This window comes from Elephas maximus, chromosome 9 (assembly GCF_024166365.1).
Source record: "Elephas maximus indicus isolate mEleMax1 chromosome 9, mEleMax1 primary haplotype, whole genome shotgun sequence".
NCBI classification, from domain to species: domain Eukaryota; kingdom Metazoa; phylum Chordata; class Mammalia; order Proboscidea; family Elephantidae; genus Elephas; species Elephas maximus.
The window spans coordinates 45,955,725-45,977,190 of NC_064827.1; the positions used below are offsets into that span (position 1 = coordinate 45,955,725).

At 39.5% G+C, this 21,466-nt stretch overlaps 1 protein-coding gene across 2 annotated transcripts in view; it reads left to right on the forward strand.

Annotated features, from left to right (window-relative positions):
• The first annotated feature begins 5,130 nt into the window (after window positions 1-5,130).
• The window catches only part of ZCCHC7 (zinc finger CCHC-type containing 7), a 272,556-nt gene continuing 256,220 nt past the window's right edge, over window positions 5,131-21,466 (forward strand). Inside the window, exons 1-2 of one of the 2 annotated variants that reach the window (XM_049896565.1) lie at window positions 5,131-5,217; window positions 9,983-10,610. In XM_049896565.1, coding sequence (XP_049752522.1) covers window positions 10,004-10,610 — 607 coding nt within the window. In that variant the 5' untranslated portion in view covers window positions 5,131-5,217; window positions 9,983-10,003. Of the gene's footprint in view, window positions 5,222-9,982; window positions 10,611-21,466 lie in introns of both variants that reach the window. The other variant, XM_049896566.1, reaches the window with a different exon arrangement.

A 21,466-nucleotide genomic window follows, 5' to 3' on the forward strand; every position in this document is an offset into this window, starting at 1 on the left:
GTTATGATCCACACAGTCAAAGGCCTTTGCATAGGCAATAAAACACAGGTTAACATCTTTCTGGTATTCTTTGCTTTCAGCCAGGATCCATCTGACGTCAGCAATGATACTCCTGGTTCCACATCCTCTTCTGAATTCAGCTTGAATTTCTCGAAGCTCTCTGTTGATATACTGCTGCAGTTGCTTTTGAATAATCTTCGGCAAAACTTTATTTGTGTGTGATATTAATGATATTGTTTGATAACTTCCACATTCGGTTGGATCACCTTTCTTGGGAATAGGCATAAATACGGATCTCTTCCAGTTGGTTGGCCATGTAGCTGTCTTCCAAATTTCTTGGCATAGACAAGTAAGCACTTCCAGCACTGCGTACATTTGCTGAAACATCTCCTTCAATTCCTCGCACCTTGTTTTTCATCAATCCCTTCAGTGCAGCTTGGACTTCTTCTCAGTATCATTGGTTCCTGATCATATGTTGCCTCCTGAAATGGTTGAATGTTGACCAATTCTTTTTGGTATAGTGACTGTGTATTCCTTACATGAGCTTTTGATGCTTCCTGCCTTGTTTAATATTTTCCCTATAAAAAACTTTTTTTTTTTTTTTAGAACCCTTTAATATTGCAGCTTTAGGCATGAATTTTTTCTTCAGTTCTTTCAGCTCGAGAAATGCCGAGCATGTTCTTCCTTTTTGTTTTTCTATCTCTAGGTCTTTGCACATGTCATTATAATACTTTAATTTGTCTTCTTGAGCCGCCCTTTGAAATCTTCTGTTCAGCTCTTTTCCTTCATTATTTCTTCCTTTCGCTTTAGCTACTCGACATTCAAGAGCAAATTTCAGAGTCTCTTCTGACATCCATTTTGGTCTTTTCTTTCTTTCCTGTCTTTTTTAATGACCTCTTGCTTTCTTCATGTACGATATCCTTGATGTCATTTCACAACTGGTCTGGTCTTTAGTCATTAGTGTTTAATGTGTCACATCTCTCTTGAGGTGGTCTTTTAAAGTGGGATATACTCAAGGTCATACTTTGGCTCTTGTGGACTTGTTCTAATTTTCTTCGGTTTCAACTTGAACTTGCATGTGAGCAATTGATGGTTCCATAGTTAGCCCCTAGCCTTGGTTCTGAGTGATGACACTGAACTTGTCCATTGTCTCTTTCCACAGATGTAGTCAATTTGATTCCTGTGTATTACATCTGGCAAGGTCCACATGTATAGTTGCCATTTATGCTGTTGATAAAAGGATGGATGAGAGGTAATACATATGAAATGGCTAGCAAGGGCCTATTACATAGTAGGCTTTGGCAAATGAATAGTAAATGAAAGGCAATTGTTATGAGGTCAAATGATTGATTAGTTCTGAGAGATTCTAGGATCTACTAATACACTAGAATAAAAGAAAGGAGGTAGCTCCTCTCTTTGTAACGGGAAGTATAAAGACGAGTAATATGTGCCACCTTCCCAGATACTGCTACGGTAGATCCCTCATCTTGCCTGCCCCCTATAGCAGGTTTCTATTTTGTCCTGGACACCCTCCCTGCCCAATCCCAATTCAGCTACTCATTGTTGACGTCATATTGTCACTGTCCTGGGGGAAAGGGGGACAGGTGCTTCCTTTCTTAAATAAATGGCCTCTTTAGAACATTCTCTGTAATAGAGGCTTCATAATTCTTGTGCATGCTGCCACCCATGATTTTAAGAAGTCGGGGACCTAAGACAGCTTGAGGTGGAAAGAGAAATGCTATGGGGTATATGTATATGTGCATGTTGGGCAGCAGGTTTCAGCATACCTGGGTTATAGACACAGCTCTACCTCTGCTAGCTAACCGCTGGCAAGTCTCTTCTCTTCTTGGTTTCAGTTTTCCCATCACTGCACTAGAAGATTTGATTTCATGATTTCTCTAAAGGTCTTCTAAATATTTATCAAGTAATCACCAGGTAAGTCAGGAAAGGTGTGCATTAGGGTTGTATTCTCTCACCATACCTATTAAATCTGTATCCCGGGCAAATAATCTAGGAAGCTGGACTATATGAAGAAGAATGGGGAATCAGGATTGGAGGAAGACTCATTAACAATCTGTGTTATGCAGACGACATAACCTTGCTTGCTGAAAGTGAAGAGGTCTTGAAGCACTTACTGATGAAGATCAAAGACCACAGCCTTCCGTATGGATTACATCTCAACATAAAGAAAACAAAAATCCTCACAACTGGACCAAAAGCAACGTCATAATAAATGGAGAAAAGATTGAGGTTGTGAAGGATTTCATTTTACTTGGATCTACAATTAACACCCATGGAAGCAGCAGTCAAGAAATCAAAAGATGCACTGCACTGGGCAAATCTGCTGCAAAAGATCTCTTTAAAGCGTTGAAGAGCAAAGATGTCACCTTGAAGACTAAGGTGCACCCAACCCAAGCCATGATGTTTTCAATTGCCTCATAGGTATGCGAAAGCTGGACAATGAATAAGGAAGACTGAAGAATTGATGCCTTTGAATTGTGATGTTGGTGAAGAATATTGAATCTACCGGAAAAAAAAAAAGAAAAACACCAAACTCGTTGCCACTGAGTTGATTCTGACCCATAGCAATGCTAAAGGATGGAGTAGAACTGCCCCATTATGTTTCCATGGAGCTGCTGGTGGATCTGAACTGCTGACCTTTTCGATAGCAGCCTTATCACTTAACCACTGTGCCACCAGGGTTCGGTTCCAACTGATAGCAACCCTATAGGACAGAGCAGAACCCCCCATAGGGTTTCCATGGAGCTGCTGGTAGATTTGAATTGCTGACCTTTTGGTTAGCAGCCAAGCTCTTAACCACTGCGCCACCAGGACTCCAATGAATCTACCAGGGATTGCCAAAACAATGAACAAATCTGTCTCGGAGGAAGTACAACCAGAAAGCCCCTTAGAAAAAAGGATGGAGAGACTATTCTCTGGACACGTTATCAGGAAGGATCAGTCCCTGAAGAAGGACATCATGCTTGGTAAAGTAGAAGGTTGGTGAGAAAGAGGAAGACACTCAACGAGATGGATTGACATAGTGGCTGCATCAATGGGCTCAAGCATAACAATGATTGTGAGGATGGTGCAGGACTGGGCAGAGTTTTGTTCTGTGAGTTGCTGTGAGTTGAACCAACTCGATGGCATCTAACAACAGGTAAAGGCATGGGGTATGCCCCTGCAGCTCTTTATACCTGTCTTAATGTCATGGTACACAACACTGCATTCCAGTTAGTTGGAGTCATGGTTTCTCCACTGAACTGACAGCTGGTGGCTCCACATCTGGTTCTTGGTTTCCTAGAGTCTACAGGGAGTTGGAGCTTCCTCATTTCTTTAACATCTTTATTATGTGTCTGCTGTGTGCCATGTACTGTGTTAGCTGGCGAAGATACAAAGATAAAATGTCAAAGCTTTTGCCTTCAGGGAGTTCACAGTCCAGCAGGGAGACAACTGTAAGACAAATATAATTGTCTTGATAGAGGTTTGTCCCAAGTGTAGGGGAGAGAAGGGGAGGAATACCCATTCTGTTTGGCTGAGTTGAATGGTTTCCTCGAAGACCCAGGGCTTGAGCTGTGTAGGATGAGAAGGAGTATGTTGACAGAAAGGACTTTTCAGGCAGTGGGAATGCCCTTTGTAAAGGCACAAATGTGGGAGAGCATAGTGTTTTCTGGCAATTGCTCAGGATTCAGCACAGCAGGGGATAGGAAGGCAGCTATCAGCTCATGAAGTGGCCTTTATGTCATCCAAAGGACTCTAGGTTTTACGACATAAACTTAAAGGGTGACTGAAGTTATTTTGAGTATGGGAGCGTGGTAAATCTTTGTTGAATGCCTGGGTAATAGTGGGAGGATGGAGTGCAAACAGATGTACAGTAATAAGGAGCATTTCCTAACCTTTTGGCCGTGGGCAAGTTACTTCTCTGAGTGTTACCTTTTGTGTGAAATGGGAATTAAAAATCAACCTTAAAGGTTTGCTGAAATTAAGAGATTATATATAGCACAAGAATAAACCTGTCACTTGGTAAAAGCTCAATTGTTTTTGAGAGAAAGTATTTGTTTCATGCAATATTCATTACCTCAACAAATAATCCGGTAATCTGTGACTCACTTCTCTGCCTCTTTGCTCCTCTGGAAAATGGGTTCTTCTCTTCCTAGCACTCATCATGTTAATTAAACTAATTATTTTTCCAGCAAAACTCCTAGGCTATAATTAAATTATCTGTATTCTGCTTGCCCAGCTAGACTCTTAAGTTTATGTGAACAGAAGATCTTTTAAAATTTACCACTGTACCAGCCGTTTCTAGCACCTCCTGTCTCTTAACAGACGTTCAATAAATGTTGAGTAAACGAATCAACATCAAGCTTAACTTCTAGGGGCCGACAAACTGGCAAAGGCTTCCTTATTTTTAAACTTGTTAGCTGGGTTTATTACGACTAAATATGAGGATAAGGCGTGAGAAGGGGAACTGAAGATAGGGGCTCTATTAACTTCAATCCTGTACAGCTCTTCACGGTTCACAAAAGGTTAAATCTGTTGCCTTGATCTGAGAGAGTCGGAAGCGCCCCAAAGTAAACAATTATCAATTTCAATTCATACGATGGAAAGGACCTGCCTAAGGTCACTCAACCAGCGTTCCTAGAGCAGCTTCCCTGGGCTGGGTCCCGGGGTTCTTTGGCCAAGCCGTCTGCGCTCAGGCCTTCAACCCCTACCTGTGCCGCTGCTCCGCTCCTGCTCCACGTGGCGTTGGTAGGGTGTCCCCAGTAGATTAGGTAGGAGGAGGCGGAGCCCGTTCGGAGGCTCGTCCGAGAGCATCATGGGAGCTGTAGTTTCTTTGGGGGACAGAGATGGTCACGAACTCCTCCTTTCTTTTGCCTTCCTTCGTGCGAGGCATTAAAATAAACCACCCTCCATCAACGTGAAGCCTACTTATTTCCGAAAGAAGCTGTGGAGGGAGAGGAGAAGTGTAAGAAAAGCAAACGAAAGTATTATCGACGGTGAATAGAAAGGATTACCATTTGTCACGCATGCGCACGGAGGGCCTGAGGGTGGGCGGGGACGGAAATACGCCTCCGAGAGCTGTGTTTTCCCCGGAAGTGCCTGCCCTCCTCCCGGCTCCGCACGATTGCGGCTTCCTTACCTCATTCGTCCTCGCCCCTCCCCGTCCCTCTACCCGTTTTGGTTCCTGGTTGGTGCTTCCTGGTCGCAGCCGCGGCAGTGAGTATGTGTGTGACCGACCCAGAGCCGCCCGCGGCCGGGTACCCCTGCCCTCCCTCCTCCTCGCCCGCTGGGCTGTGGAACTAGCGATTGTCTCTTTGCCAGCTTCGGCGTACCGTCTGTGTCCCCACTCGTGGCTGCGTGGGGCGCGACTCGTGGCCCCTCAGCCGAGCTCCCTTCCTCGGGCTGGGCTGACCGGCCTGGGTGTGCGCTTCTTCCTGCCTGGCCAAGGCCTGAAGCCGTGGTTCAGTAACGGCTGAACGTCAGCGGCCTCGGTGGGCTTGGCGTTTCTGCCCATTTTACCTCGCGCTCCGGCTCTCCCGCCCCTCAAGATTCCCTTGGCTCTTAGGGAAGCCAGCCAGTCAGTTAACCGTGGAGGTCCAGCCGCGCCAAAGGGAGCCCGGCCTGTGGGGACCGAACGGTGCTCGGTCACCCCCAGCAGCAGTGGGACCAAAAAAAAAATCAAGACATGTGCCCCTTTTCCCATGTAAAACAAGGAGACTTGGACCACATTCACTAAGATCCCTTTTATCCCTCACGTCATGTGAGCCGGCAGTTGCCTTCAACTTCAAGGAAGAGCTCCCGGTGCAGTGGAAAACTGGCCGGAGTCAGCAGGCCTGGGGTCTAGCCACGGCTCGCTGGTGACGTTAGAAATCTCTAGGCTGAATTGACCTTTATTTCAAGATTACAGGATTGAATTAGGAGATCTTTTATGGTCTTTTTTAGCTCAATAAATAACGTTTCTCTGAGCCTGTTTCCCCGCATTTAAAACCAGAGGGTTCAATTTGATGACTCTTGCAGGTGTTTTGAATACTTAGTCTATTACTTCCAAAGAATTTGAAGTGGTCTCTGAGTGTATTTAAGACAGCATTATGCTTTTGAGACAGTTTAGTATTGCTGTTTTTCAAAGAATCTAAGGGTGGGGAATGAACCCAGCGAGAAATGGAAGTAAGCATTTGTTAGTAGAAATGGGGATTGTAAAACAGGTTGGAGAAGGAAAAGAGCTGAGGGAAAGGTGGTGAAGGAGGTGTTTCCAGATAGGGTTGGTTCTCATAAACAGACTTTTATGTATCCCAAGAACAGCTGGGGATATGTCTGAATGAATTTAGTCATAATTTTTTCCCAGCAAGATTTTGTGTTCTGTCTTTGTGACCATTGTTTCACACGCTGAGATTCTTTACCCCATTTAGATTTGATTGTAAGTGGCAGCCACATTTCTTCACGTGGTCAGAAATTTTAACATTATGATCAACTTTTTTTCTGTTTCAAATCTGTCACTGTCAGGGCAGCTCACTGAGAGTAAGGCAGAAATTTTAACTTGAAAATAAACTATGTATGTTAACCACTTTCCAGTGAAAATTGTGGATTTAAAATCAAGCTGTGGATTTGTTTTAAATCCGTCTGAGATTGGATGCCTATGTCATCAAGAAGAAATATCTAGGCTAATGATTTTATAAAAGTGCCTGGGAAGAAGATAAGCACCATGTCTGGAATGACCAGTAGGCAGAGGCATTGGCTTTAAATAATTTCTAAACAAATTCTGGAACCTTACGTAAACCTTAAGTTATCTCGTTTTAAAAAAATTCAGTGAATGAATACTACTCTTTTTGAGTGGCGAGAGCCTTTGTGTTTATTCTCTGTATAGATTCTATGTATTCTCATAAGTTTCATTGCCAAACTAGTATTTTAGGCTCTTTTATAAGAACTGTCTTGGTCATGGAATTGCAGCAGTCTTTTGAGTACTAACTTGGAAGGCTCTTGGATGGTAAACTGACAAATTTCCATCTGATTAAAATGCCTCTTTCTTAGGTTTTATACTCCGCTGGAAAGTAAAATGGCTACCCGTGAGGTAAATTTACATGATAGAACCAATGCAAATATAGCATTGAAGGAATGTTTTTTTTTTTAATCTATTTAAAAGTGATTAATTTGTGTATTTTAATTTTATTAAAAAAATTGTAGCACTTGGCTGAGAGGGAAATGTGAATCAGTGCTGGCTCTGTTAGTAACTGGCTGCATAACTTTGAATAGGCCTCCTTGTCTGTCTGGATCTCAGTTTCCTTATCTGTAAATTGAGGAGGTTGTATAAGAATCGGAAAAGTCCCTTCCAAATTAAAAATTTTGTGACTGTCATAGGACCCTTGTGTTATCTAATTAAGTATGCTTTGAATTGTGTACAGTGATCGAGAAGCTAAGAAAGTGTGCTGAGTATATATTTCAATCTTCCTCTGAGTATACACTTTCTTAAAAAGTAAATTAAATGCATTTGAATGTAATTAAGGTGGTAACATAAACCAGAACAGCCTCAGGCAAACCTTAACCCTGGCGTACAAAAGCTACATAAATAAAGCAAGTTATGGTGAGCACAGTTTTCAAGTACAGAAGGTACAAAATCCTCTTAAAGGCCATAGGGGCTAAATTGTTGAATTCACTTTTCTACATTTCAGGAAAGAGATAAACCCTTAGACCCAAAGAAGTCAGTTTTTATTATGTTTCTGTAGTTTTTTTTTTTTGGCATATATTCACAGGTGTGCCTGTGGCTCTGTTCTTAATCCCTTTCCTTTGGGATGGCTCCAAGAGTAGTACAAATTTGTAACTCTGTAATTTAGCTTTTTAATTTTTTCTGTGCTGCACCAGAATTATGTTTTATCTTAAGTCCACACTGGATCCTCAGGATGGATCCAATGAGGATTTTGAAGGAAACGTAATTCCTTTGACTTCTTTTAGAATTAATTTACCTATTAAATAAAAAGGAAAGGATTCGTCTTTTATTTGAATTTCTCTGGGGCTAACATTTCAATATAAACTGATAAATACTGTGAGCATTATTATTCAGACAGCCACATTGAACTTGTATGACAATAACAGTGTAGCAACCTGAAGAATTCAGTATAAAAAGGGAACAGATACATTGTATCTTTCAGAAGAAAAAAGGCATTAAAAGTTGAGCTGGAAAAGAAAACAAAAACTCTAGCATGAGTATAGTATATTTTTGGCTCTTGTTCATTTGATTTTTGGGGTCAGCTGGTCACATCACCAAAAAATGCTGTCACAACACCCAGATGTTTTGGGCAGGGAATTTGAAAACTAAGAAAACCACTGTTCTTTCTTAATTATCTGTACTGTATAGCTAAAGGAGCGCTGGTGGCACAGTGCTTAAGAGCTTAGCTACTAACCAAAAGGCTGACGGTTCGAATCTACCAGCCATTCCTTGGAAACACTATGGGGCAGTTCTATGCTATCTGGTAGGGTCGCTATGAGTCAGAATTGACTTGATGGCAGTGGGGTTGGTGTGATATAACTAAAAGTGGAGTAGAAGAATAAATTGGCATTGTTATTTTCTGGACTGTCCCTGATTTTTGAACAAATAGGAGTTATTTTTCCAGAGCTCTCATTTTGATTACTATTCCGTTAGTACGTATTCGAAACATTTACCTTGTAGGTTTTTGGTTGACGATATAAGAATTTAAGACTTTTGAATAGTTGAGGGCAATTACAAAATTCATTCTATCGTACCAAAACCAAAAAACCAAACTCATTGCGATTGAGTCGATTCCGACTCATAGCGACCCTATAAACCAAAAACCAAACCCACTGCTGTGGAGTTGATTCCGACTCATAGTGACCCTATAGGACAGGGTAGAACTGCCCGATAGAGTTTCCAAGGAGCGCGGTGGATTCGAACTGCTCACCTCTTGGTTAACAGCTGTAGCACTTAACCACGACACCACCAGGGTTTCCAAGCGACCCTATAACCAAACCAAAAAAAAAACCAAACCCAGCACCATCGAGTCGATTCCGACTCATAGCGACCCTGTAGGACAGAGTAGAACTGCCCCATAGGGTTTCCAAGGAGCTCCTGGTAGATTTGAACTGTTGACCTTTTAGTTAGCAGCCATAGCTCTTAACTACTACGCCACCAGGGTTTTCCATCTTATCGTACTTTCCATATTTTATGCACATACTAGATTTATCAGGGCTGAAAAACAAATGTCTGATATTATTGATTTATTCATTCGTTACGTCAACAAACATTTTTAGAGCTCCACCTCAATGCCATACTGTGCTTGGTTTTGGGGATCCATCTTTTACATGAGTGCTAGTAGTTCCTGCCCTCCTGGGGTTTGTGATCTGCTTTTTGGAGATTTACATTGAATAATTAGAATCAGGATGAATGTTTTGATACATGAAGTGCTGTGGAAGCTTGTAAGAGGGTGCTTAATTTAGTCTGGTGGGTCAAGGAAAGCTTCCCTGAGGAAATGATGTTTAATTAAGCTGAGCTGAGGGATGAGCAGGATTGAATATGCTCACAGTAGGAAAGTATTTCTGCTTATGCTTTTATTCTCAAAGCTATCAAGTTTTGCCGCAAATTTAGGTACTTAGTAAGTTTATTTCATACATGTCTTTATAGCTAGCAGTTCAGTAAGCCAGGTTTTCCAAATATCTTTTATGGATTCCTTTGGTCAAGGATCAAAAGACCATAAGATTATTTTTTAGTTGACGTAAAAATTATCCCACAACAGTAAATTTGATAATTTTTTCTGGTTGTGGATTTTATTTATAGTTGAAATAATATTCCTGTATGAGCATGTATACGGGAAAGGGTGAGGGATTGATGAAATAGTGAGAGCTACTTAAAATTTTAAGTCATTGAGAAAAAGGATGGCCTTACACAGAAGTTGTCTCTAAGGGGTGACAACATTATGTAGTAAACAGACATGATCTGAGCTTTTTAAATACATTTGCATGGTTTTGTCTTTTACAGCATCAAGGTTACTGATTTTCCATGATGTTTGGTGGTTATGAGACTGTAGAAGCATATGAAGATGATCTTTATCGTGAAGAATCATCTAGTGAAAGTGTCGATAGCGAGGTGGAATTTCAACTCTACAGCCAAGTTCATTATGCCCAAGATCTTGGTAATGTTGGAGAAGAAGAACATGAAGCAAAAGAACCTGGGAATTCTGAATCACCAAGTGGTAAAACAAATCAGAAGAACCTAATTGTCCTTTCAGATAGTGAAGTCATCCAGCTATCAGATGGGTCAGAGGTCATTACTTTGTCTGATGAAGATAGTATATATAGATGTAAAAGAAAGAATATTAGAGTTCAACCACAAGAAAAGACCTGGTGTCCTCCTGCCCTTATTCATTCTAACGAGTTGGCTGAGAAGAAATGTAAGAGGGATACTGAGAAGCCCAACCATGAAGAGAGATCAGATATGATCCCAGAAGTCATGATCATAGAAGTCAGTTCAAGTGAAGAGGAAGACAGCACCATTTCAGAAAGCGATAATGTGGAAAGCTGGATGCTACTGGGATCTGAAGTAGATGATGATAAAGATGATGATATCCTTCTCAACCTTGTGGGCTGTGAAAATTCTGTTAACGAAGGTTAGTATCATGTTGGCCATTTTGAAAAGTAGTGTCACCTTTAATAAGGAAGACTGCTTTGTCTAGACAAAAGACCAGTAGGGTCTGCTCCATGTAATTCTTCACCTTTTAGACTACTCTAGTGATGGTCTGTCTGAACATCAGAAAGAGTGTGTCAGAATCCTAAAGACTTTTTGCTTCTGCTGTGAGCAATTTCGTAGCTGCTTCCTGTTTGGCTAGAGCCAGTTCTGGACCTGAAATCTTAATTCCCCTCTCTCTCTGCTTGGTACCACAGGTGAGTACTCTATTCACCTCTGACATTGGCCCTGTGTTCTCATTCTGTTAACTCTATGAGACTACCTATTTCTAAATGATTTGCTTACCCAGGAGCTAGCCAGATAGCAAGCATGGGGAATGCCTTGTACACAGAGTATGTGGAATTAGGATTTTTAGGAACTCCACAGCAAGGCAGGGAACTGTGAAGAGCTGTAAGTGTACAGTAGACTCTAGGAGAAAAAGCAAATTCTGAGAACCATATCGTCCAGATTAAACCTCGGTATTAGCATTGTGTCCTCTCTCACATTGTCACCTAGTATTGATGCTTGGTCCTTAAAAAAAAAAAAAAAAAAACTGCCTTTCATTTTCCTCCTGCTATTTATACCTAATGGCTAGACACTTGGAATAGTTTCCTAAATATTCTGTCTTACTTAATATCTATCCTCCACACTGTTGTTAAACCAGAAGTCTTGAAAAGCCCTTTTAATTGTGGTACTTTATTGCTGCGCCAAAACCTTTGATGGCATCCTGCTGTCCTGAGAGGAAATTATGGCACTGAATGTAGACCATACTTAGAGACCCAGGGATTGGCAAACTTTTTTTAAGGAGCTAGACAGTGAATATTTTAGGCTTGTAGGCATGGGATCTCTAACTACTTAGTTCTGCCTTTGTAGTGCAAAAAAACACTCATAGATAATACCTAAAGAAATGGGGATGGCTTTTCCAGTAAAACCTTATTTACAGAAATAGGCAGCTGGCCCAGGCTGTAGTTTGCCAACACTGAGAATTTGATAGCTAAAGGAAGAAAAGCAATAGAATAGTACCTAGAACATAGAGTAGAATCAAGTAAAGTTTTGTCAGAATAAGGGGATCTGCTAATATTTTTAGGTAGAAGGGGAGAAGTTTTTGAAAAAGGAGAGATTAAACTTGTTTGATGGGCAAGGGAGCCAGGTAAGAGACGGGATCAGACGTATACATTGATGAATTAGTCTTAAAAAGGAGGAGACATATCATTAATTGCTAAATCATCAAACATTTATAGAGGTAGGAAACAAAGAATAAATTCAAATAGATTGAGATTGAGAGGCAAGTGGATAAGGGAACTTATGAAGATGCATATGATTTCCTTGGGAAAGTGAAAGCATCAGTGGTAGTGGCAGTGGCCAGTGGTTAACTGGAAGCTTGGAGTGTGGAAAGGATGTTTAAGTGCTATGGGGAATACTCTTTCCAATATTTTCAAGATGATCACCTCTTTAACTTCAAAACAATTTTGTGGACCCCCATATGACTGTAGTTATGTTTTTAGTACAGGTAGTCCCTGACTTAGGTTGTATTTGAGTTATAATGAACCACACTTAAAACTGCCCCTCCCCTCCTTTTTTTGTACATCTTATCATTAGTAATATGTATTACACAGGGCTTCAAACTGGTTCGAAACAGTTCAGTAATGCCGATGGAAACAAGGGCAGCATTTAAGTGTTGCATAGCAACCAAAGCTCTTGCCTGTGGGATTTTTGTCCCAAGTCAGAAACAGCACTGCCAGGCTTAATGATGGCAACTGAGAACGCCACTTTGAATGTGCGCCTCTCTCCGTAGTCCTGCTAATAATCCAATCTCCTACCTCAGGCTCTTGAAAGTTTCCTGATTTGGGAACTTGGATTATTGGCAGGATTGTAGAGAGTGACATACATTCAGAGCAGTGTGGTTGGCCACCATCTTCGAGCAGGGCAGTGTTGTTTCCTACTCTAGACAGAATCCCACTGGCAAGAGCTTTGGTTGCTATGCAGCGCGTACACTGCCCTTGTGTCTGTGGACTATGACTGAACCAGTTCAAACTGATTCAAAGCCCTGATTTTACATACAGTGTTGTGGTGTATAATTTGCCAATGTTATCATTCTTATGCCAACCCCCAAGACAAAGATTGGATTTATAAAGATGCTGATAATAAAAGGCAATAATGAAAACTGAAAAAAAAAAAAAGTATTTGACTTCAGAACTGACATAAATGGAACCCTGTTGTAAATTGAGGACTGCCTGTATTTATTAACTGAGAAAATGCATATTAGCAAGTAGTATTCTTTTAATGGCTTTGTATTTTATTAACCACAATATTGTGTACATATTTGAAAAATAATACGTACACTGGGAGATAGGCTTTATGTAATGCATACCTCTGGGAACTCATTGAAGTAGCTAATTCTGCAGCTCCCCAGGACTCTGTAGCCCTTAAGTTGGAACTTATTGTGCTAATGAATCAACACTAAGAGAACAAAAAGATTGCTTAGGAGTAGTATTTCATCAAAATTAAGAGATGAACTTGCTCTGAAGGACTCCGTAACTCTTTCCAGTAGCCTGGAGCGAGATGAAAGAAACCAAATGATTCCGGGTTAGGCCTAACATTATAGGAGGTCGAAGCAAGTACTTAGCCTACTCTTTTTTCTTTAAATTACCTCTAATTGCCTGAGATCGTCTCTTCGGTGTTCATGATGATCAAATTGGCATCTCCTTGCGTTGCCTCTTTCTTGTGTGCCAGCTCCCCATGTCCACCTTACTGAATATTTCTCTTTGGTATCTTATCATCATTTCGGAATTAATGTACTTAAGAAAAAAGCTTGGTAAATTGAAAAGCAAGTTTTCTTTCCTTTGAAACCGGCTGTCTGTGTCCTGATTTCTACCTTTTCACTAAAGAATTTGCAGAGATGATGATGTTGATGGCAGGATGTGGGTAAGTTGAGAAAAACATGAACTAGGTGCTGAATTCATTGAGGAACCCAGAACTGTGTCATGAGTATGGTAAACGATGGTGATGAGAAAATGAAGAGGATGTGGACTTAACAATGAGGTAGAGTGATGATAGATGATGGACCTCGTGTGACACTGGAGTCGGAGTGGTGGTACAAGGGAGGGATGGAGGAACCATCCTTTCCACTGACAAAAGGGGAGCCAATTGGAGATGGTAAGGTTTCTATGGGAGAGGATTACTGGTAACAAAGGCAGGTTTCAGTTAAAAAGGAGGCAGTCTTGAAGACGCACTGTAGAGTGTAGGAGACCTAAAAAAATCAAATGATTAAAATATGGCGTGGCATGGGAACATGGGAAGGTATTTATTTTAAACTGAAGAGTTAAGAAAGACTTGTTGTAAGCCAAGAGTTGAGTTTTGAAAGATGAGTAGTAGCTTGCCAGCTGGAGAGGGGGATTAGGGATGGTGGGTGGGGTTGGAGTTGGAGGTTTTAGGTGGAGAGAATAGTATGCACAAAAGCATTAAAAAACAAAAAGAAAACAAGCAAAAACAAAAAACAAGCCCATTGTCATTGAGTTGGACTCATAGCGACCGTATAGGACAAGGTAAAACTGCCTCATGGGGTTTCCAAGGAGCGGCTGGTAGATTTGAACTGCCGACCTTTTTGGTAAGCAGCCAAGCTCTTAACCGCTGTGCCACCAGGGCTCCACACATAGCCGAATGAAAAACTGAACAGTTTGAGTTTGGAGATGTGCAGGTATTTCAGTCTGACTGGTGAGGTGATAGTTGGAATGAGGTAATAATATAACCAGAGTGAGACTACTAGACTTAGGTCATAAAATGACTTTCTGTGTTGAAATTATCCTGAAAGCCCTGGAGCCCCTGAAGGATTTTAAGCAAGGGAGTAAGATTTCACATTTTTATTTTAGAAAGAATTCTAGTGACTGGTGCGAAGGCTGAGTTGTAGAGTTAGCAGGTTGACAATGTGGCGAGGGGTAGGCTTTCTGCTATAGCAATCTGGGCTAAAAGTGATGAGAACAAAATTAATGGAGGCAGTGGTAGTGGGGATAGCAAGGAGGAAATGAATTTGAGAGAGCTTTAGGTGGGAGTAAGGATATAACTTGGTGACTTTTTGGTTGAGAGATGTTGTTATTAGGTGCCATCGATTCAATTTGTGACCCCATGTGACAGAATAGAATTGCCACAAAGGATTTTCTAGGCTGTAAGTTTTCTTCTGTAGAGCCATTGAGTGGGTTCGAATCACCAACCTTGCAATTAGCAGCCAAGTGCTTACCTGTTGTGCCACCAGGGCTCACCAGGGCTCCTTGGTTGAGAGGTAGAGAAAAGAATTGATGATGAGTTCAGAGTCATAAAGATAAGGAACACAGGAGGAGCAGGTTAGCTGGTAACTGACTCAAGGATAGAGCAAGAGTTCCTCAGGGCAAAATGAAAGGGTTAGGTAGAGGGATAGTACAGATGGGGTAAAGGGCAGCTGAGGCATATGGAAATGAAGGGAGTGATGAATTTAGTCAGGATATCTTACAGGAATGAAGAAAAGAAGGTTGGTAATCAGGTACATAAATCTGTGGGAAAACAATTAGTATTTTGCATTATAAAGAGATAAGCATGTGTATTTCTTTTATTCATTTATATTGAAGTGAAATTCGAATAGCATAAAATTGACCACTTTAAAGTTGACAGTTCAGTTTAGTACATTCACAGTGTTGTGAAATTACTACCTTTTATGTAGTTCTAAAATGTTTTCGTCACCTCCTAAGGAGACACCTTCCCCACTCAGCACTCATTTCCTACACCCCCTTACCCCCAGCCCCTGGCAATCGTGAATCTGTTTTCTGTCTCTGTGGATTTACTTATTCTGTATATTTCATGTAAATTGAATATACATTTTGTTATTTGGCTTTTTTCATGTAGCATATTGTTTTTGAGGTTTGTTGAAGTTGTAGCATGTATCAAAACTTCATTTCTCTTGGCTGACTAATATTCCATTATATGGGTATTCAACATTTTGTTTATCCGTTCATCCTTTGATGAACATTTGGGTTATTTTCACTTTTAGGGTATTGTGAATGGTGCTGCTGTGAACATTTGTGTACATGTATTTGTTTGAGTATCTGTGTTCAGTTCTTTTGGGTATATACCTAGGAGTGGCATTGCTGGGTCATATGGTAATTCTATGTTTAACTTTTTGAGGAACACCTGTTCTCCAGTGATTGCACCTTTTTACGTTCCCGCCAGCAACGTATGAAGGTTCCAATTAACTGCGTTGTTTTTTCTGATTACTTGTCATGTTTCATGTTGCACATTTCTGTTTGATTTGCTGATAGGCTCTTTTTCCTAGTATTTTTTTGTGGTATTACATTTTATAGTTTATATTGACTTGCATTTTTCTAGGATGGATTTTTTTGCATTTTCATTCACTTATAAGAGCCCTGGGGGCACAGTGGTTAAAGCGCTTGGCTGCTAACCAAAAAGTCAGCGGTTCAAACCTACGAGCTGCTCTGTGGATTCCATAAAGACTTACAGCCTTGGAAACCCTCTGGGGCAGTTCTGCTCTGCCCTGCAGGGTCTCTGTGAGTTGGAATTGACTTGATGGCAGTGGGTTTGGCTTGGTTTGGTGTGTGTATAAATTTATACGATTTTTTGGGAACATTTGTAGAAGTATTTGATACAGACCTGAGTGATTCCAGATACTCAGTGCATGCTTCTATTACCATATTGCCACTTATTTCTGCTCTTTTCTCCTAGGATTTGTTTTCTGTTCCAGCCAAATTGAAAAAAATTTTGCAGTTTTGCAAATTAACTCACCTGACTCTTATTGACTCTTACAAGTATTCAGATATATATTAATTTCATTGATCTGTTAATGCCATAATCCTGTTTTTTTTTTAACCAATTAATAAGCAATATATTTAGTACCTTTGCCTATTTGAGTGTGTTGTTACTCTCTAACCATTAGTATTCATTTTATAAGTAGCTTTGGGAATAGAGCTGGTTCAGTTAACATAATAGTCTTTAGAGACAAGGTTTTTTCATGTCAGTGGAAGGTTGTGGGAATTGCCATACTTTTGAAATGCAGACTGTAAAGAAGCAGCAGTAGTTGTTTTGTGCACTATCGCTCCTTCAAACACCAAAAACTATGGCATATTTAAAACATCAATATAAAAGATTACAAACTCCTTGAGGGCAGGTTTTTTCAAAACTCATATGCCTCATTATAATATTTAATGTAATTCTTTGACATATTTTTTACCTTGTTTCGCATAAATTGCTAACCATCAAACATGTATTGAGCATCTACTCTATGTAGAATATAAGTAGACCTGGTGATTTAAAGTGGCCAAAGACATAGTCCTAGCCTTAAGTGGCTTAGTGTTTCATTGAAGAGACAAAATGTAATTTATGGAAGTCTCTTAACCATGGGAATTTAAGTCTCTCAAAGTCCTGGTGATGGATATGGTTGAAAACTTAACACCTTATAAAAAATAGGATTAATGAATTTGTGGTAGTACAAAAAACTATGAAAGGCTATGTAAATATATATATATTTTCCATTATTAAATTTGTAGTGAAGAGTGCGGTACCACTTCTTGCTCTGTGGAAACTTAAGGCTTACTGCTTCCATTTCACTGAGATGTTGTCACATTTGTTTTGCTTTACTTGCAAATAATCACAATTAAAAAAAGAAAAATCTGTTGGCATTGAGTCAATTCCAACTCATAATGGCCCTATAGGGCAGAGTAGAACTGCCTCATAGGGTTTCCAAGGAGCACCTGGTGGATTTGAACTGCTAACCTTTTGGTTAGCAACCGTAGCTCTTAACCACTATGCCACCAGGGTTTCCAGTACACAATTAGGAGACATTTTTTCCCCTTCTGTTTGTTCAGTAGTTTTCTAATTTGCAGTTGATTATTAGCTTCCTGAGGTCTCAAAGATGTAACCCTTATTTAACCTGCTCAGCCTAGCCCTCCTTAGTACATATAGTTACATGATTGTGGCTCTGCATGTAATAAATTTATACCAAAACATGGGACCTCAGCCCCTATTACATGCACCTCGTAGCTTTCTCCCTGTGAAGGAATGTAGGAGTTTATTTCTAAGGTTTAGGTTTCATTTTCTTCACTTTATTTACTTTTTCCTAAGCCTTCTTTAGACAAAGAGTGTCTGTTCTATTGTTTTCCTTTTTTTAAATTTCCAACACTTTCTGTTTACCATTTCCAGTATGAGTGATTTGAAGTTCTCTTATGTTAGAAAAACAGATTTCCTGGTTGAAGAAAAGATGCAGCGAAGGAAATCAGCATTTTTTTTTAATTCGAGGTGGATCTGAGGTTTGGGAAGGATTGTCATACACCGGCCAAGTGATAGAAGCAGTCAGTGTTGTGGAATCATGAAGGGGTAATTAGCAGCATAATTTCCCGATGGGGAAAGGTGCATTATTAGCTCTGGGAGTAATTGTTAACTCTTTTTGTAAAACTTTATTGTGAAGTTTCAAAGTGTATAAAAATAGAATGTTATAATGGACCCCATGTGCCCTAACCCAGCTTCAACAATTTTCAACTTATGACCAGTGTTTGCTCATGTGTAACTTTACTCTCATGTATTATTTTGAAGCAAATCACAGACATGTATGATTTCATTTATACGTACACTGAAACTTGTGAGAGTTGGAACTTGGCAGGACTGCCTTGTTTTTCCACGTCTCTCAAGTTCATCCGCTTTTGGCAGTGTGTAGTCTTACCACTTTTCTATTCTTTTTAGTGGAAAATACTTGCGTTTTCCTTCTCCGACAGGGTTCCGCCTTATACAGGTTCCAGCTTTCACAGGTTTTACTGTGTACATGGATAAAATTATAAATATGTAAATACCTATTCATAATTCATACCTATTCATACATAATGAATGTTGTTGTTGTTAGGTGCTGTTGAGTCGATTTTGACTCATAGCAACTCAACGTGACAGAGTAGAACTGCCCATAGGGTTTTCTTGGCGGTAATCTTTACGTAAGCAGATTGCCAGGTCTTTTTTTTATGGAGCTGCTGAGTGGAGGATTGGAGCTGCCAATCTTTACGTTAACAGCGAAGCACATAACTCTTGCGCCATCAGAGTGCCTTACGTAATGCATATGTAATATACATATAAATAAGTATATATTTGTATAAAATGTGTATTTCTGAAAGATAAGGATTCTTTTTAAAAAACATAGTAATTATATAACATTATCATACCTAAAGAAATTACCAAAAATTGTTGTATTATCAAATACCTAGTGTTCAGATTTTCCCAACTGGCTCTTAATTTTTTTTTCCTTATTTGTTTGAATCAAGTCCATGTGTTACAGTCAGTTTATAACTTAAGTCTCCTTTAATCTATGGTTTCTTCCTTTATCTCTTCTGTGTTTTTTTTTTTTTTCTTAATTCCTTTTTTGAAATTTAATTGCTGTACTAATTATTGTTTGTCCCCTAGAATTTCCCAGGGCTTTGAACTGGTTCTTCCCAGTTCAGTCATGGCCGAGGAAACGAAACTGGAACAGACCTGAATTTTTGAAATTTGGGTGAACTGGAATGATAACTGGCACGGGAAAAATTACGGGTTGAAGTGCTGCTAGAAACTGAATCACCCTCTTGGAAAACAAGGGCAGCATGTGTGTTCCATGGCAACCAAATCTCTTGCCCCTTTGGATTTTGAGCAGAGTTGGAAACGGAGTTGCCCTGCTCAAAAATGGTGGCCGATCACACTTCTTTGAATGTCCTGCCAGTAATCCAATCTCACACATCAGGCTCTTGAAAGGGCCTACTACGACCCTTCCGAGTCTCCCATTCCAGGGCTCCACCCGTAGTTTTTCCTGTTACAGTCGTTGTTCTGAATCACCCAAATTGTAAAAATCTGGGTCTGTTCTGGTTTTGCTTTGTCAGCCATGACTGAACTGGTTCAAACCAGTTCGAATACCTGGAATTTTCTGTACTGCGGATTCTGTGATATTGTTTAAGATGTTCTACTGTCCCCTGTATTTCTTGTAAATGTGAAGATCTAGAAGCTTGATTAAATTCAGGTTTCTCTCTCTGTGGTTCTGCCACCAACTCATTGTAGTTAGGTTCATCTGCTTCATTTGTCTTTTGATGTATTTATTTTTTAGGATTAGTTTTTAGAATTTTTATTTTGTTTTATAATTATGAAAAATATTTATAAAGTTCTAAATACAAATCAAATAAAACAGAGAAGTATACCTTCTGGCTAATCTTTGCCCTGTTCCTGCCCTTCCTCTTAATGGGTAACCATTAAGAAAGAAAATGGATGGTTCATCCTTACATTTAAAAATGTATAAGCAAATATGTATACAATGTCTTCATACCTCCTCTCCCCTTTTCTTAAGTAAACAGTAGCATGCTAGCCACACTTTTCTCTACATTGTTTTGTTTTGTTTTTTTCTATTAACAGTGTATCCTGGAGATCAATCCATAATACTATATAAAGGTATTTCTAATTTCTAAGACTATGGACTATTTTTTTATCTTCTATACTAACCTGAGCTGGACACATTAGGCATGTATACAAAATAGTGTTAAAATATATATAATAAAACAGCATTTACCATTTTGGCCATTTTTCAATGACATTAATTACATTCATGATGTTGTACAACTATCACCATTCTTTTCAAATGTTTTTCATCCCCTAATAAATACATTTTGAAAGTGAAGAAATAGTATATTAAAATAGTTAATGAATAATGCACTTGTTACAGTCTTAAAATGTATTTTAAACAAATGAGTAATAGTCTAATTCTACCTTCAGAAGCATGCTTTATACTTATTCCTGGCCTTGATATTTTTTTCTCATTTAGTAATTTTGAAAAGTTTAGATATAGGAAAAAATTAAATATATTCAGGATTTAAAAAGAAAATAGCTTTTGAAGGATGAAGAATATAGCACTGTTAAGAGTTGAAGAAGCTGTATTATTTCCTAGTATGTGGCTAACTACTATGGTGTAGAATTTTACAATAATGTGGGTCTGTTTCAGTATGTACAATTTGGTACATAGCTATTTTATATACAGTGAATACCTAGCAAATCCTAGGTGAATTTAGTTGAGATTCTACTGTTATGTATAAAGTAGAGCACTTTACGTAGTACTAAAGTTGAAGTGAAATCATGGCTTGGTTAAAGTAAAACTATCCACTCATAGCAACCCTGTAGGACAGAGTAGAAGTACTTCATAGAGTTTCCAGGGAGCAGCTGGTGGATTCAAACTGCTGATCTTTTGGGTAGCAGAACTCTTAACCACTGCACCACCAGGGCTCTGTGGCTTTTGAAATTGAAATAAAGTGATAGCTTTTAACAACTTCGGGCAGCACATCTTTTAACAGTTTTTGTCTTAAGTCCTTGTTTCTTCCAAAATATGCACATACATAAATGTTTTAGGTACAATTTCAGAAAAGGAAGAATTCATCTTGAGGCAATACTGAATCCTTGGCATTTGTTAGGCACTGAACCAAAACTTAATAACTAATTAAAATTTTAGTAAAGTTACCTATTTGAATTTTGGTTTTTCAAATAAGTCGTATATTTAATCGGATCTGGGTCTTTACACATGCTGTTTTTTCTGCCAGGATCAATTCCTACCTTGCCTGGTTGATACCTACTCATCCCTGAGGTCTCAGTTTAAAGGTCATGTCTGGCTGAGGTAACCAAGATAGGCTCTCAATTAGTGGAAGTTACTAGGTCTATTACAGCTCTGCAGTAGTGTGACTTTGGGTAATTTAATTTCTTTATTGGTAAAATAGAAAATTTTATCTGATTAAGTTTATAAAGCTAAAATGAGACAATGGATAGACTAAACTAATG